A 17612-nucleotide genomic window follows, 5' to 3' on the forward strand; every position below is an offset into this window, starting at 1 on the left:
GTGACATGACAGCAGTATAATTGAAATTAGATGTCGTAATTTTCCACAATAAAAGTCAATATTTTGTTTTGGTTCATGACAAACGGGTTTCCAGCAGGAAAGTTGGTTGACGCCGATGGCAAAATATAAACCAAACTGTATTTATTGAAATACAGTTAGTCCACCCAAAACCGAAACTTTAATTCTGCATGGCGTGCAGCATACAAGATACCAGGGTGATCCTGCCCCTCACGGCCAAATGTTGCTCGATGAAGGAAACTACAAAAAAACAACGGAAAAAATGATCATTCCACGTGCACGTATAAATTTACTTCGCACAATAATATCGCATGCATCATGCAAGCAGAAATAAAACGCCCCAAAAAGGAAAGCAATTAACACGAGATTGACCAACCTTCTCACTTGCTTGCTTTATCTTCTTTGGGCTCGGTCTTGGAGCCTTTTCGTTTGGTAAGTGTTTACTAATCCGATTAAGCCGTAGGAATTCTCCCCAGTTGGACAGATTGACTCAACTCGGGAGTCTCGTAATTTTGATTTAAAAAAAATGTCTGAATTGCTATTACAGTTAACCGTATTTAGAGAATTTGGTTAAATAGAATTGTTGGTATTATCGAGGCTCTCGCGAGAAAATTTTCTCTCTCTCGAGTTCTCGCCGCGAGTCTCGAGCTGCCGAGAGAAACTCACCGATTGCCCGTGCTCTCCTCCGCTCGCGAACGGGCTTTCTCGCGAGCCAGAATTGCCCGTTCGCGAGAAGTTGAACGTGTTAGAAACGAACAAAAAACAACACAGCGATTGAAGTTACACTTCTATACCATCGCCTGGTTCGTATTCATAAGCCTGAAACACAAATTGCTAGCTTGGGACGAACGTCTAGCACGAGGTGCTCGCGAGCGCTCGCGGCGAGAGCGAGAACGCGAACGAAAATGTGAGCGCGAGCGAGAAGAGAAAAGTACTACAAGTTCTCTCCCTCGTTCGCGAGCGAGAAATGCTTTCCTTCTTCTCGCTCGAATTCCAACAATGGAATTGAGGATCAATTTGTAACTACAAACGTGCAAAACGTGCACTATTTCATTTTTCACTAAAAAGAAGATTGCATGTAGGTTACACAATCACAAGTTTGTTTGTTCGCCAAATCAAATCGACCTCATTGTCAGTGACATTGATATGGACAATTATTTGCATCACACTAAGTCAGCACGTTCTTGTCAAATGCAACCAATGCACCTTGCACACTCAACTCGTTTGGTATACGTGTGTTATTGAAATTAAGCAGATAGTGGAATTTAACTGTTATTCTTTTAGATATGGTTTGAAAGTTCAAATGAAGCTTACATGTAATTTCCAAAAATGGGTTCAAAAAGTTTGAAATATCCTTGCAAACAACACACATTTTTGAAAATACTGAAAATTTTCACAAAAAAACGGAAAAATACTCAAAATTTCATTTTTACAATATGGGTATCAAATGATCGGGATTTTTCATACAATTCGAACGTTATATTATTTTTGTGAAATATTCAAAAAATTCACAAAACTACGCATTTTCGAAAAAATACACGATTTTTTTAAAATATGGGTTTCAAATGATCTAGATTTTTCATACATTTCGCTAATAATAATACTTTTTGTGAAAATTTTCACAAAACTATGTCTTTTTGAAAAAATACTAATATTTAGCTTTTTTCATAATGGATATAAAATGATTGGGAATTTTTCATACATTTCGATAGATTTTTGTTAAATACTCAAAATTATGATTCGTTCAGCTGCCTCGGTTGAAGGGTTACATACATGTAAATCGTCAAAAATGGCAGAGGTTGGTATGAGTACACATTTAAACTATTTTTCAAATCTTTTTGCAGGACATTAACTGCCCATGTTCGCATAAATGTCCCATATGCAAAAACAGCATGCTGAGAAAAACGCATTTGAAGTTTGTCCCATACATAAGGCTACGTGTTAAGTTTTCGCGAAAAAACTGGATTTCCTCCTGATTTCTAGAACAAAGTACTGGATGTTATAGGCTCTTTCGAAAGAGCACACAATTTTGAACCAAACTGCATCAATAAGTCGAAATCGATGAAAATGCATATGGGACATTTATGCGATCAGGGGCAGTTAACCCTCTACAACCCAACCCCGCCTCTAGACGGGCTTCGATTTAAAAAATCGCCAAAAATCCATTTTTCAACCAATTTTTGATCTTCAAAAAATATTGGAAAGAAGAACTTTTAAAATTTTGGAAAATTTTAGGGTTGGAAGTTTGACTTGTTTTATGTGACTTTGCCAATGTTTTTAAAAATCTAATATTTTTAGGGGTCAACTTTGGCTGTGTTTTTTACTAACATTTCCTATATTTTAAGTAAAAAGAAGTATGCAGTAATTTTTCTAGTGCCCCATACTATGCCTCTACGCATTTATTTACAATTTAAATGATAATGGTTCCATTTTATAGCAGAAAATGTGAAAAACATGCAAAAAATTTAAAAAGTTACTGTAAAAACATGAAAAAATTAGATAGGCAAAATGTAATGATAGAAGGTGGTAGGGTAGGCCAAATACTACTAAACTGCCCATAATTGAAAATCCGGCTATTATGCCAAATCAAGTATTCCGAGAAAAACGCGTTTTAGTGTTTGTCACCAAATCTCCGTCAAGGCAATTTCCCATAAGAGTGGCATATTAGCCGTTTGGTTTTTCGCATTGGCAGCCAAATCTATACACTATTTCAGTGAAATTCATGGTTCAGAAGATGCGTTGGAACATCCTCTATCACCTGGTGCTAATATCTCGTTTTTGCCAAAAGTGGATATTAGCCGTTTTTTCAATGTTGGGCAGTAAAAACAAACATAAACTAAACAAGATAAATGCCAATTAAAATACTAAAAATGAAACAAGAAAAACATAAAACAAGAGAAGTAAAGTTTTTCGTAGAACAAAAGTTGCTCAAAATGACCTCCTAAACACGGGAAAAATAAAAATTTTCGAAAAAAAATTTGGGCAGTAGAGGGTTAAAATATACATTTTCATTTAATAACAAAATAAATATGAAGACATTTGGATGTACCATTGCCGAGATCAGGGGCGCCGACTCTGGGGGGGGCACGGTACTTTTTGCCCCCCCTAAAATTTGGCTGGGGGGGGGCAGCCTATACATTGTGCCCCCCCAGAAATTTTTGAAGAAAAATATTCTTATATCAAATATATAAAAAAGGAAATAATTGAAAATAATATCTAAAACTAAAATGGAACATTGTTTGTACACACGGATAGAATTCTTGTAAGTTTTGAAAGAAATCGTTTACAATTTTCTGGATTTAGATACTTTTTTCTAAATCGACAACGTTTTATCTATACCAATGTGCTCTCTAGGAAAATCAGTAAGCTTAGAACAAGAGCACAGAGGCATCGGTGAATGATTTGAGAGATGTCGTCAACATAGATTTTACGGATTTGCTCATAAGATTTCTATCTGTGCATGTTGTTCCAAAAACAAAACCAAGGTACTTTTCCCATAGCACTTCATCTACAATCAAACTTACGCAAACTCTTGCGAAAACAATCATCAAGTTTTCAAACGCAACATTCTAAAATTCTAAAATTCTAAGGTTCTATAATTCTAAAATTCTTAAATTCTTAAATTCTTAAATTCTTAAATTCTTAAATTCTTAAATTCTTAAATTCTTAAATTCTTAAATTCTTAAATTCTTAAATTCTTAAATTCTTAAATTCTTAAATTCTTAAATTCTTAAATTCTTAAATTCTTAAATTCTTAAATTCTTAAATTCTTAAATTCTTAAATTCTTAAATTCTTAAATTCTTAAATTCTTAAATTCTTAAATTCTTAAATTCTTAAATTCTTAAATTCTTAAATTCTTAAATTCTTAAATTCTTAAATTCTTAAATTCTTAAATTCTTAAATTCTTAAATTCTTAAATTCTTAAATTCTTAAATTCTTAAATTCTTAAATTCTTAAATTCTTAAATTCTTAAATTCTTAAATTCTTAAATTCTTAAATTCTTAAATTCTTAAATTCTTAAATTCTTAAATTCTTAAATTTAAATTCTTAAATTCTTAAATTCTTAAATTCTTAAATTCTTAAATTCTTAAATTCTTAAATTCTTAAATTCTTAAATTCTTAAATTCTTAAATTCTTAAATTCTTAAATTCTTAAATTCTTAAATTCTTAAATTCTTAAATTCTTAAATTCTTAAATTCTTAAATTTAAATTCTTAAATTCTTAAATTCTTAAATTCTTAAATTCTTAAATTCTTAAATTCTTAAATTCTTAAATTCTTAAATTCTTAAATTCTTAAATTCTTAAATTCTTAAATTCTTAAATTCTTAAATTCTTAAATTCTTAAATTCTAAATTCTTAAATTCTTAAATTCTTAAATTCTTAAATTCTTAAATTCTTAAATTCTTAAATTCTTAAATTCTTAAATTCTTAAATTCTTAAATTCTTAAATTCTTAAATTCTTAAATTCTTAAATTCTTAAATTCTTAAATTCTTAAATTCTTAAATTCTTAAATTCTTAAATTCTTAAATTCTTAAATTCTTAAATTCTTAAATTCTTAAATTCTTAAATTCTTAAATTCTTAAATTCTTAAATTCTTAAATTCTTAAATTCTTAAATTCTTAAATTCTTAAATTCTTAAATTTAAATTCTTAAATTCTTAAATTCTTAAATTCTTAAATTTTAAATTCTTAAATTCTTAAATTCTTAAATTTTAAATTCTTAAATTCTTAAATTCTTAAATTCTTAAATTCTTAAATTCTTAAATTCTTAAATTCTTAATTCTTAAATTCTTAAATTTTAAATTCTTAAATTCTTAAATTCTTAAATTCTTAAATTCTTAAATTCTTAAATTCTTAAATTCTTAAATTCTTAAATTCTTAAATTCTTAAATTCTTAAATTCTTAAATTCTTAAATTCTTAAATTCTTAAATTCTTAAATTCTTAAATTCTTAAATTCTTAAATTCTTAAATTCTTAAATTCTTAAATTCTTAAATTCTTAAATTCTTAAATTTTAAATTCTTAAATTCTTAAATTCTTAAATTCTTAAATTCTTAAATTCTTAAATTCTTAAATTCTTAAATTCTTAAATTCTTAAATTCTTAAATTCTTAAATTTTAAATTCTTAAATTCTTAAATTCTTAAATTCTTAAATTCTTAAATTCTTAAATTCTTAAATTCTTAAATTCTTAAATTCTTAAATTCTTAAATTCTTAAATTCTTAAATTCTTAAATTCTTAAATTCTTAAATTCTTAAATTCTTAAATTCTTAAATTCTTAAATTCTTAAATTCTTAAATTCTTAAATTCTTAAATTCTTAAATTCTTAAATTCTTAAATTCTTAAATTCTTAAATTCTTAAATTCTTAAATTCTTAAATTCTTAAATTCTTAAATTCTTAAATTCTTAAATTCTTAAATTCTTAAATTCTTAAATTCTTAAATTCTTAAATTCTTAAATTCTTAAATTCTTAAATTCTTAAATTCTTAAATTCTTAAATTCTTAAATTCTTAAATTCTTAAATTCTTAAATTCTTAAATTCTTAAATTCTTAAATTTTAAATTCTTAAATTCTTAAATTCTTAAATTTTAAATTCTTAAATTCTTAAATTCTTAAATTCTTAAATTTTAAATTCTTAAATTCTTAAATTCTTAAATTCTTAAATTCTTAAATTCTTAAATTCTTAAATTTTCTTAAATTCTTAAATTCTTAAATTCTTAAATTCTTAAATTCTTAAATTCTTAAATTCTTAAATTCTTAAATTCTTAAATTCTTAAATTCTTAAATTCTTAAATTCTTAAATTCTTAAATTCTTAAATTCTTAAATTCTTAAATTCTTAAATTCTTAAATTCTTAAATTCTTAAATTCTTAAATTCTTAAATTCTTAAATTCTTAAATTCTTAAATTCTTAAATTCTTAAATTCTTAAATTCTTAAATTCTTAAATTCTTAAATTCTTAAATTCTTAAATTCTTAAATTCTAAATTCTTAAATTCTTAAATTCTTAAATTCTTAAATTCTTAAATTCTTAAATTCTTAAATTCTTAAATTTAAATTCTTAAATTTTAAATTCTTAAATTCTTAAATTCTTAAATTCTTAAATTCTTAAATTCTTAAATTCTTAAATTCTTAAATTCTTAAATTCTTAAATTCTTAAATTCTTAAATTCTTAAATTCTTAAATTCTTAAATTCTTAAATTCTTAAATTCTTAAATTCTTAAATTCTTAAATTCTTAAATTCTTAAATTCTTAAATTCTTAAATACTTAAATTTTTAAAAAAATATTTGTTGTCAAAAGCATTATTTTTAAATTTTCGATTTATTTAAACATTGAATTTTATTGTTATTTCTAAATTACTGATTGTTTAAATTTCTGATTTCCTGCTTTTGATTTCTTAACATTTTCAAGCCATGAGTTTATTTAACCCTAGAATTTTTTTACTATTATTTTTTTATGTTGGAATATTGAATTTTGTGTTTTTTTTTTCTAAATTGCAGATTTGAAAAATGTATGTTTTTTTTAAATGCGTATTTTTTTTATTTCTGAAGATCTAAATTTTGGCTTTTTACTTTTAATTTTTATTTTTAGAGTATTTGTATTGTTGAATTTCTAAATATCTGATTATTTTTATTATTGACTGTTACTTCTAGAAAATAAGTGACAATATGCCTATGAGAAGGAATTCGCCTTTGAAACATATAAAAAAAATCACCCTAATTAACATTCTCAATCACGTTTTAATAAATTATTATTTTCAAAAAAAAATTATTCCGGATGAAAAAAAATCGTATCACATCGTAATAAAATTATCAAAATTCGTGATATACAAGAAACATTAACATCTAATCGCCACTCTTACTTATCGATTTCGGAAAACAACCGTGCCCCCCCAACATTTTGGACTAGTCGGCGCCCCTGGCCGAGATATAACTATTTTAAGTTAGCAGTTTCAAAAAACGGGTGCCACGATATCTAAACACTGCTTTGACTAAATCAGCTCAAAATTTTGGTAAAGACTCGGTAAACCGGTCCTGTGTGCATGACGAAGGCCGATTTTTAAAAACCTCATTTTAAAAAAAGATAAAAATATGTTTATGTTTTTCATATGAAAAACCATCAGTTTTTAATTTTTATATTTTTAAAAAAAGCATAATTTCAAACTCGGGCTTCGTTATGGACACGGTATATGTCTTGGGAGTCTTCACCCCACATTTCAGCAAATTTGGTCCATTTAATCTCGAGATATCGTGGCACCCGTAAATCAACTCGGTGTTTAGAGAAAAATGTTTTCAAATTTTGACAGTTCGCTTTGCGCATGGCAAAATTGTGAACTTAAATAGTCTCTTACTCAGTACAGTCACGAAATAACTGCATGAAACTTTCAGGCCTGATTGAAAATAATCTTTTTAGTGAATTTAGTGAATTTTATGTATTATGAAATTTCGTGATTTTCTACACGTAGGCAACCCCTTAAGCACGACCCAGTGCTTAGCTGAAGCTCCGAGCTTATGTGATTTTGACTATATGGGAGACATTGGCTATATCCTATGACAAATCATCCAAACTTCAAAAAATTATAGTTTTTTGGAATCGGGATGATGTCAGCTATCCATTGCAATTATAATTACATGAAAATTTTCACAAAAATACGTATTTTTCCTATATTCTGAAAATGCAATGTTCCTCGAAAAAAATACTAAAAATCATTGTTTTTGGTATACGGGTATCAAATGATCGGGATTTATTCATACATTCCGAAAGTTATAACACACATTTTTGAAAATACTCAAAATTTCCACAAAAATACGAATTTTCGAAAAAAAAAACTCAAAATTTCATTCTTACAATATTGCTGGGTAATTCTCCGCAAACTCACACAGCAGTTACCCCCACCCTCTTCGATTTGCGTGAAACTTTGTCCTAAGGGGTAACTTTTGTCCCTGATCACGAATCCGAGGTCCGTTTTTTGATATCTCGTGACGGAGGGGCGGTACGACCCCTTTCATTTTTGAACATGCGAAAAAAGAGGTGTTTTTCAATAAATTGCAGCCTGAAACGGTGATGAGATAGAAATTTTGTGTCAAAGAGACTTTATGTAAAATTAGACGCCCGATATAATGGCGTACTTAGAATTCCAAAAAAACGTATTTTTCATTTTCCGTTACTCGACTGTAAATTTTTTTGGAACATGCCATTTTAAGGGAAATTTAATGTACTTTTCGAAGGGTCATTTTTTCATTTTTTCAATTAGTGACAATGGGAAAAAAGCATAAGGGCTGTGTATAAACCATATTGCTTCCAATTCAACGCCACAAAGTTTCGGGATTCTTGCAAGTTTCTAATCTAATCTAATCTAATCGAACACAAGCGCAGCCAGTCCGAAGAAAGCATCCTGGAAGAACTTGTGGTAAGATTATGCCTCAAGTCCTTTCTTGTCAATATTAATTATTACAGTACATCCGAGTTACCCCGAAAATGTATAGCAAAAATTAAAGCGGCCAGGCCTACTGCGTTGCATTAACCGCAGAGACAGATTCTGTGAACGGATCACATTTCACAGAATCATCAGGGGAGGAAGGATGCGTGGACATACCGTACCAAACGCTCCGAATCAGTTGTGGTGTGGTGTGTTAGTTTAAATTTGGCAGATAATAATATTTAGAGGCGGGGGGGGGGGGAGGTTGGGAGGGGGAGGAAATTAGGATAGGAGAAAGGGAAGGTGGGAAAGGGATAATATGGATATATCATTTGATCAATAGAATATTATATAAAATAAGGGGAAAAAAATCAAATAATGATAGATAAAATGGATAGATCTCACCAAATCAAGATTCAGATTCAACGATCCATAATAAACCTCCTTCACAAGCAAAATTCCGATCCATCGGCTTGGTAGATTTCGTAGGGATCGGAACCCAACATTCCAATTTCCTTGGAACAGCTTCCCGACGTCTTCAACGATATCCATACGAAAAGAAAGTAGAAATCCCTTCTTGACCAACACTCGGAAGACTTCACTCTTTCTGCAGAAATGTCCAGTTCTTCGCTTTGGCAGCTTACACCTCACAAAGTTTTCCCTTTCGGGATTCTTGCAAGTTTCGAGAGTATAAACAGTAAATTTCGAATTTGTTTTTAGATTTAGTTTTTGGTGAAATGACTCATGATCTTTCTTCATAGAAAAACTAATTATTTAACAAAACATAAAAAAACAACAACATTAGATTAGATTAGAAAACATAAAAAAACAACAACAATAAATCACGAAAAACAAAATTTAGAAAAGGAGCCGAATAATAAGTCGAATCACAAAAAGACAATTAGGTACTCCAATTAAACCAAAAATGCCCTAATTTCTGATCTGTGCACTACTTTATTCAAACCCATATCATATTTTAAATACTTCAAAGATATAATGATGAAAATATTGTTTTTTTTTTCCAAATTTTAAAACCAGATAAAACACAATTAAAAACAATCTGAAATGATTTTTTTAATAGCATTTAGAAATAAAAATTTGATCAAAGAGGTTTCAATGTTATTTAGAAACACAAATCCAATCAGTGCCATGATCTTCCATTCTAGAACAATTGCCTTTTCTTAACCAAACGCACAGTTACCTCTCCCATTCACAAAAAAAAAGAAACATCTTAACATAAAAAATTAACACCACTACTCACTTCTTTCCCTTCTGATCGACGCTATCGACCACGACGTTCCACGTGCGATGAATTAAGTAGAGCAAGAACAACATTCGCGAGTTTTCCGGGTTCTGCTGCTGCTGCTGTTGCTGTTGCTGCTGGACGTTCTGGTGATTGGTCCGTGGAGCTGTACCGTACCAGCACCGTTTCCCGTTGCAATCCTCGTCGTAGCAGTGCTGCTGGTTCTGTTGTTGTCTTCTGGGCAGCGTTGCCGCCGCCGCCGCCGCAGACTCGTTAGCACTGCTTATCGCGTTGCCCATCTTTTCCGGGGGAAAATTGTTTTCTCACTGGGGCAAATTTTGATTAATGCTCGCGATTGATCAGTGGCGATCCACGTGCTCCACCAGATGTTGCCAGAATGGTTCTAACCGGGATCATCACAATGCGAATAAGAAGCGGGATTTTCTCGTTTGTTGTCGTCTTCTTTCACTTCCCCTTAATTGGATTAAGTTAGCTTTTTTCCTGAATCACTCTAAACTGGCCACGGCTCATCTCATTTGCTTTATGACGATTTCCAGAATTTCTCTTCCCGCTGTAGATCCCACTCTGATCGGGGGGTACAGCTTAGCTAATCACACATTAAATCGGATTAAACGCCGGGGGAATTTTGCATCGTTTGTTTTGCTCCAAGCGTTTACCCCACCAACAGCTTTTCACTTCTCCGTCCGGTTTATACGCTCCGCCGCCCAACCCAACCAATCTCGCGTACTCTGTTTGGTGGAAGCAATTTTCTACTTGAAGTTGTCGGGCTGCTACTGCTGTTTTCTGCTCACGCGGCACCTTCCCGTTCCGAGCGATCTAGTAATGGGCTGTAATGAACGCGAGAAGGCATAGGAAATGATTAATAATTCTGTTGCAGCCGAATTTAATTGAATTGGAGCGATTTCGCTTAACGTTAATTGAAAAATGGAGGGAAATGAAGATTTGATCAATAAGAGAAAGAATTCTTCTCAGAAACCGCAATCATCATTGTTGATGCTCATTGAGATGTTTTAACATCAAGTCATTTTTAATAACAAAACATTTTTTTTAATCGAACCGTTATAAGTGAATTTAGCTACCACAGCGTTGACACGTCTCGATTTTTTGGAATAAAAAAAGTTATGCTTTATACCAAAATCGTTATTATTATGAATACTTTGAAAAACATGACATTTTCTACGAATAAGTGCCTCGAAGTAATTGATTGAAAAGGAGACTTTATGTATACCAATTTGGTGTCTTTAGCTAAATAAGCTGACAAGGACTATTTTGGCAAAAAAAATAAGTAAAGTAATTCTCTAAGAAAACAGGCGATTTCTATCATTAAATTTTCTGTATTTTTTATTTGGTTTAAACTTTGTGAGCCTTTTAAAATGATAGCTGAATTTTTCAAAAATAATATTTTCCGTTATGGTAACTGTTTAAGAAAATCGAAAAACCGCAAAAAATCGCTAAAATCAAACTTTTTTGGCTATATCTAGAAACGAGGCACTTTATCAATTAATCAGTAAAGAACTTTTTGATTGCAAATTCAAATTTACATAAAAAATTAGGCAAATTAAAAATGTATGAAATTTAGTTTTTTTTTCCAAAAATCACTATTTTTCCAAAAAAATATAAACTCGGTGAAAAAATTTTTGACCATACTTTTCTACGGATCAAAATTTGCGGATTTTAGTCCCCCAAAATATTTAAAAAATCCCGAAAACCGGAAATTGAGTTTTTGTAAAAAATTAAAGTTGTTAAAAACTTTGCGGAGCGATCCCAGTGATTTAAAAAGCTATATTAAAATTTTTGCAGCTGTCCATACAAAATAGTTATTAAATATTCGAAAATCTGTATCTTTTGGAGAAATTTTCTGATCGATTTGTTGTAAGTGTTGTAAGTATAAGTAATGTAAACGGAGAAGAATCAAATCTCAAATTTTAAATTAACTTTTTCACAAAAAGGCAATTCCCAAAATCTGACTTTTTTTTAATTTTTTATGTGTTCATCGTGACAAAAACCACAACTTTTGATATAAAGAGAAGTATAGACAAAAAAGCTATATTTTTTTAAAATGGTGTTTTTGAAAAAAAACCAACATTTTGTTAGTTATCAGTTTTCAATATGAATTTTTAGGTGAAAAGTAATTTACAGAAATGTTGATAAAAATGCGCCACTTTTAAAAGACAGCCACATAAAATTGACAAAAATTGATTTGATTTGAGTTGATGTGATAACCAACAGGGCCACAAGGATAAAATTAACAAAAATTGTGATAAAAAAAATCTTTTTTTATTTTTTAAATATTGTCCATGAGTGTCCATTGCTGATTTTTTTTTGCGAATAGTTTAGAAAATTTCCTTCGAATTTGTCGAAGAAAGATTTAAGATTGTGAGGTACCATCTACAAAGAAAAAAAATCATGGTAATATTACATCTGGGAAGGGGTACATCTTTTATGTCAGAAAAAAGGTGTAATTTTACCTCTGGAAATGCTTAATTTTACCACTTTTCTGGTGTAATGTCACTTTTGTATGCTTATAGGACCTAATAAAAAAAACTCTAGAAATGGGGGTGACATTGAATCTGGGGGGTGAGATTGGGTCAACGTGATTTTTCACGGTTTTTACCATTTTTCAGGATCTTCTTAATGAAACTAAATTCTGTTTAACATTCCAACGCCCAAGGCTCCAAAAAAGTTGGAACGGCAACTTCAACTCAATGGTTCTCGGGCATAACTCAACCAATCAAGATGAATCTTCTTTGCAGTGATTTGTTAGGATGTCTAGATGATTCTAAAACTTTACCGAACTTAATTTAATCAAATCTGTAATTTTTGCGATCAAAAACATCGTTCCAACTTTTTTTTTCGAGTGTAAAAAAAAATTCGCCAAAAAATCCGCGGAGGCGGTCGTTTTAAAAAAGGTGGAACGATGTTTTTGATCGCAAAAATTACAGATTTGTTCAAATCAAATTCTGCAAAATTTTAGGATCATCTAGACAATCACTTACAAATCACTGGAAACAAGAATCGTCCCGATTGGTTGAGTATTACCCGAGAACCAGCGAGTTGAAGTTACCGTTCCACCTTTTTTGGGAGGCTTGGGCGTCCGTGTAAGTTGGACATGCGTTGGGCGTTCCAGTGTTAAAGGGTTGTGTAGGGGACATCTTAAGATGACTTAGCTGAAAAAATCTCGTTCCTAGAACAAACCATATCATTTTGGCAGCTGTCTAAAGTTGAGGTACGTTTTTGGTTACAAATGACCTCTGGAAAAATATTTTTCTTATATTTTTTTTTGAATTGCTCAAAAAGTTCCAAAATGTTGAAAATCTCTACTTCAAACACTGTATCGATTTTTGACCAATAGTCACCATCACTTCAAATCAAATCAAACCATCCACATTAACGACCCCCGGGTTTTTTGTGGTCTCTAGTGCAAGTTTCTGCTCGAACCTAGGAGTCCGAAGGCTTGAATGGGGAGAGCACCCAAACCTCTTTCTACTCCAAGGAACCTTCCACCCCAGTGTTTGAACTGACGACCTTTGGATTGCGAGTCCAACCGCCGCCAGCGATTCCACCGGAGTAGGCTTGGTTTGGTGTGTTGTTTGTACTTATGGCATGGAGACGACTCCTACACCTGGAATGACTTAACGGCCTAACAACCAAGGCCGGGACCTACGTTTTACTTCCTCATCCGATGGAAGGTTGGAGCAGATGGGAATCGAACCCAGAATCATCCGCTTACAAAGCGGACAGCGTAACCATTCGGCCACGGCCAGTCACCATCACTTACAGTATATTAATAAATTGAATACAAATATAGTCAACATTTTGTTGTATAAAAAACATGTTATTTCAAGTTTAAGATATATATTTCCCCAACAGCTGTGTCACAGAGAATTCCCCTGAAGTGCGACGTGCAACCTTCAAACTGTGAGGGCTCAATCTTGACTGGTAGTGTATCGCCCGGAAGGTAGCAGCCTTTCCTGTGCCTCCAACTAGCGTGCAGTCAATCCGATACCAATGAACGAACAATTTCCGGCGGCTTCAAGAGAAAAAAATCCTCCTCAAAGTGCGTTGACCAGCTGCCCCAAAGCATAGCAGCAAGTCCGTAACTATCCGTAAAACCTTTTTTGCGCGCACAATGGAGAGTTTGGCGATAATTTGAAGAGAGTGAGATTACCTACGTCCATGACGCGCATACGAACGGACCTTCGGATTTGATGTGCGAGCTTTTATTGACCAGAGAGAATCTATTTTCGCTGCTAGTGTGAATGACCCGCGGATTAGGTGTAGCGAATCTACGGCGGTCGTTTTATTGGATTTGTTTTGAGCAGTTAATGGACAGTTCTTTTTTGTGTTATTGAGAAGATAAGGTAAAGTGTGAATCTTTTAAACATTAGTGGATTATGACATAATGTTCCTCTTGGGAAATGAAATAACTTATTATAAGGGTCATATTTTTCAGCTTTAGCAGTAAAAAAACAAAGAAGCGAAGCCACTCCTTAAATTTCCATGTAACTTGTCCAACTTAAAAGTTGACTTCCGACAGTCGGCTTGCGCAACACGTGCTTGGTAAAAGTTCACGCGCCAAGCGCCCTCCAGCAGCAGCTTCCATGCCCAATCGTAGATCTCCGATAATGGCTTATCTCACCGAGGAAAAGGCAACAAAAACCTTCGAGGACCATTCGCTGCCAATGGCTAGACAAGCACTTTAGCTGGGCTTAAAGCTGCAAAGTGGCCACTCACTATCGATCACTTGAAAAGGCACGGGTGCGATAATGTTCGTTCTATTAACATATTTTTTGCATCTCCCTTATCTGAGTGTAGAGAGCTTTGTTAGGGAGCAGACATCATTTTTATCTGGGGGGAGTGAAAGTTTCCCACTTCCCTCCCGGCTGGATAAAAACAGCAAATTAGTGGCGAACCTAATGGCGGCAACCTATCATTAAAACTGGCGAAATTTGCTGTGCCTTTTTTTTCGGAAACTTGGCAATTACCTGTTGTACAAAGCTGCTGAAAGGTGCGGCGCGAAATTGATATGTGTTTGCTATCAGTTTATAGCACTTGTGAAATCTTGAAAGAAATATGGCTGCTTTTAGAACTGTTTCCGATCGTAGGAAGAGAGAAAAAAAAACTCCCACCTCCACCAAGCGATAATATCTCTTCTCACTTTATGGTGTAGCATTTCGCAACCCTCAAGGAAGCTCGTCTAGACCTCACCACGTAGTCTGAACTAAAGTTGGTCAGTTCCACGATATGATACATTATAACAGAACCACCAATTATCGATAATTCTCCCCGAGTCGTGGCCGATCTTTAGTTTTCCGTTTTGCGAAAGATTCGCTTCAAAAGTGCTCTCGTGGACCACACCTGCAGTACTAGCCGTAACTAACTAACAACGAGTAGAGTTACCTCGGGGATCCACAGTGGCGGCACCTGTTAATAGTTTTGTTTTTCTTGACGGTTTGTTGCATCTTCTTCGGGGGTGGTGGTGCGATGTAATTCGATACGCCACATTGGGCAGCTCATACAGACTAGACAGACAAGGGCTCTTGATTTGAGTGTTTGAGTGTTTAACCCTTGTGAAATGTTGGTCTTGATCCAAACAATTTCGAAGTATTTTTTCGAAAAGATCAGAAAATTTCACAAATGTTTCATATTTTAACATTGAAAATCGGACCAACAGTTGCTGAGATATCGACATTAGAAAATGGTGGGTTTTTTTGGGTAAGACTTAGAAAACATAAATTTTCCTGTTTCCTGTGCATGGAAATATCTCAGCAACTAAGGGTCGTATCAACAAAGTTCAAAAATGCAAAATATAGAGAATTTTCTCAGCTTTTTAAAAATATTTTTTTCAATTTGGGCAAACATTCGCACTAATTTAAAAAGAAAAATAAAAACTGTTACTATTTTTAAAAAAGTTACCTAAAAAAAGCTTTAACTTGAAAACGGTGCACTTTATCAAAATTTCACTGAAGTACTTTTTGATTGTCGAAAAATGAAGTTGAAAAATGTTTGCGAACAATATTTCGATTTAAAAAAAACAGTATTGATTCAAAAAATCATATCTCGTTCAAAGATTTTTTGCACAACCATGAAATATCTGAAATGTTGGCATTTTATCTAAAACATATAAAAAAAAAAATATTAAAAATTGTGTTTTTTTGCAAATCAAGTTTTAGTGACAAAGATTTAAATTTAAAAATCACCAATTTTTTTTACCATGTATCATTTATTTTCAGTGTAGTCCTTATCCAAACCTACAACTTTGCCGAAGACACCAAATCGATCAAAAATTTCCTTCAAAAGATACAGATTTTCATAAATCATTTTTGTATGTACAGCTGCCAATTTTATATGGAAAATTATATGGATAAACTAATGATGCAAAATGGCATTAGGGCATACCGAAGGCACCAAAAAGTTTAAGCCAAATTAAAAAATACAAAAAAAAAATCGAATGACCAAAATCTGAGAGAACTGCCCTACCAAATTTTGTTACGAGGGGAGAGGAGGGGTTTCAAAAGTCCAGAATTTTTGCGTTACGTAATAAAAGAACGCTTCCTTATTTTGATGATTTGCATGAAACTTTGTGTGTACCTTTTCAATGACCATATAATACATTTTGCATCATTAGTTGCAGTCCATATAAAAAGGCTATAAAAATTCAAAGTCTGTATCGTGAGAACGGATTTTCTGGTCATTTTGGTGTCTTCGGCAAAGTTGTAGACGTTTCTTAGGACTTCTCAGAAAAAAAAAGTTACACGCAAAATATCGTCATGATTCGAAATCCGGACACTTAGAAGCATATCATTTTTGTTATAGCTGGCAAAAAATCATGTAATAAGTAGGAAATGTAGAAATATCATAAGGATGTAGTATAAACAGTCAATTTCAAGAAAATGCATGCAAAATATGTCTTTTCTAACAATTTTTCATCAGAATTTTAAAATTAAAATGACTTGTTGTGCTTCGAATCCCGGAAACTGATAAAAGCTGATTCGAAATCCGGACACTTTTGCTTCGAATTCCGGACACTCGATTTTACTTATGAATCGCACAAATTTGGACTGAAATGTTAGTGAATGGCATTCTTTAGGTCTCAAATAAGCTGTTAACATCAAAACAATCGATAGTTTATATAAAAAATTGCTAGAATTTAAGTAAATCGAAAACATAAATTTCTGCTTTGCCTTCCCGATGCTTCGAACGCCTATGAAATATTTCAAGTGAAATGTTTCGCATTTTTGGTAAACTTATAATTTTATTGTATTTAATTGTTTTGGCATTAACTACAGCGTACAAAAAAACTTTAAATGAAAGTTGATGTTGGAATTCATCAAATGACACAGTTTTGACATTCATAATGTGAAGTCATATCCAAATAATTGATAAAACAAGATGAAGTGTCCGGGTTTCGAAGCGTCCGGGAATTCGAATCATGACGTTATTGAATGTCTCAATATAACCATACCGTCATCAGGGGTGAGATTGGGTCATACAAATTTCTGCATTTTTGTATGACCCAATTTCACCCCCAGACTCAATGTCACCCCTGATGACGGTACATAGAAAATAGTTTGATTTTGTATGGTTGTATATTTGGATGGTTGAATATTATCTTTTTTTTTTTTTGAGTAATTTTACCTAAAAAATGTGTAAAAATGTGAAAATTTATCAGAAATTAATGAAAATTTACTGATTACACATTTTTTGTTACTAAATCTGTCACCGTTCTCTGATGAATATTACCATCATTTTTTTCTGTGTATATGACAATTCTTATATTTGGATATGGTTTTTGAGCTCAAAGATCAAACCATTTTCCATATTAAATGTTAGGGTTAATCTTGGGGTCAATCTAAAATATTAGGAAATCGAAAAATTGAAAAATTGTACGATTATGTCATCTAAAAATCAAAA

At 31.9% G+C, this 17612-nt stretch overlaps 1 protein-coding gene across 1 annotated transcript in view; it reads right to left on the reverse strand.

Moving 5' to 3' along the window:
* LOC6048428 overlaps positions 1-17612 on the reverse strand; it is a 214801-nt gene that overhangs the window by 179451 nt on the left and 17738 nt on the right. The window contains exon 2 of the mRNA XM_038251526.1: positions 9696-10525. Coding sequence (XP_038107454.1) covers positions 9696-9976 — 281 coding nt within the window. The 5' untranslated portion in view covers positions 9977-10525. The remainder of the gene's footprint in view (positions 1-9695; positions 10526-17612) is intronic.

The sequence above is a fragment of the Culex quinquefasciatus genome, chromosome 2 (assembly GCF_015732765.1).
Source record: "Culex quinquefasciatus strain JHB chromosome 2, VPISU_Cqui_1.0_pri_paternal, whole genome shotgun sequence".
NCBI lineage: Eukaryota > Metazoa > Arthropoda > Insecta > Diptera > Culicidae > Culex > Culex quinquefasciatus.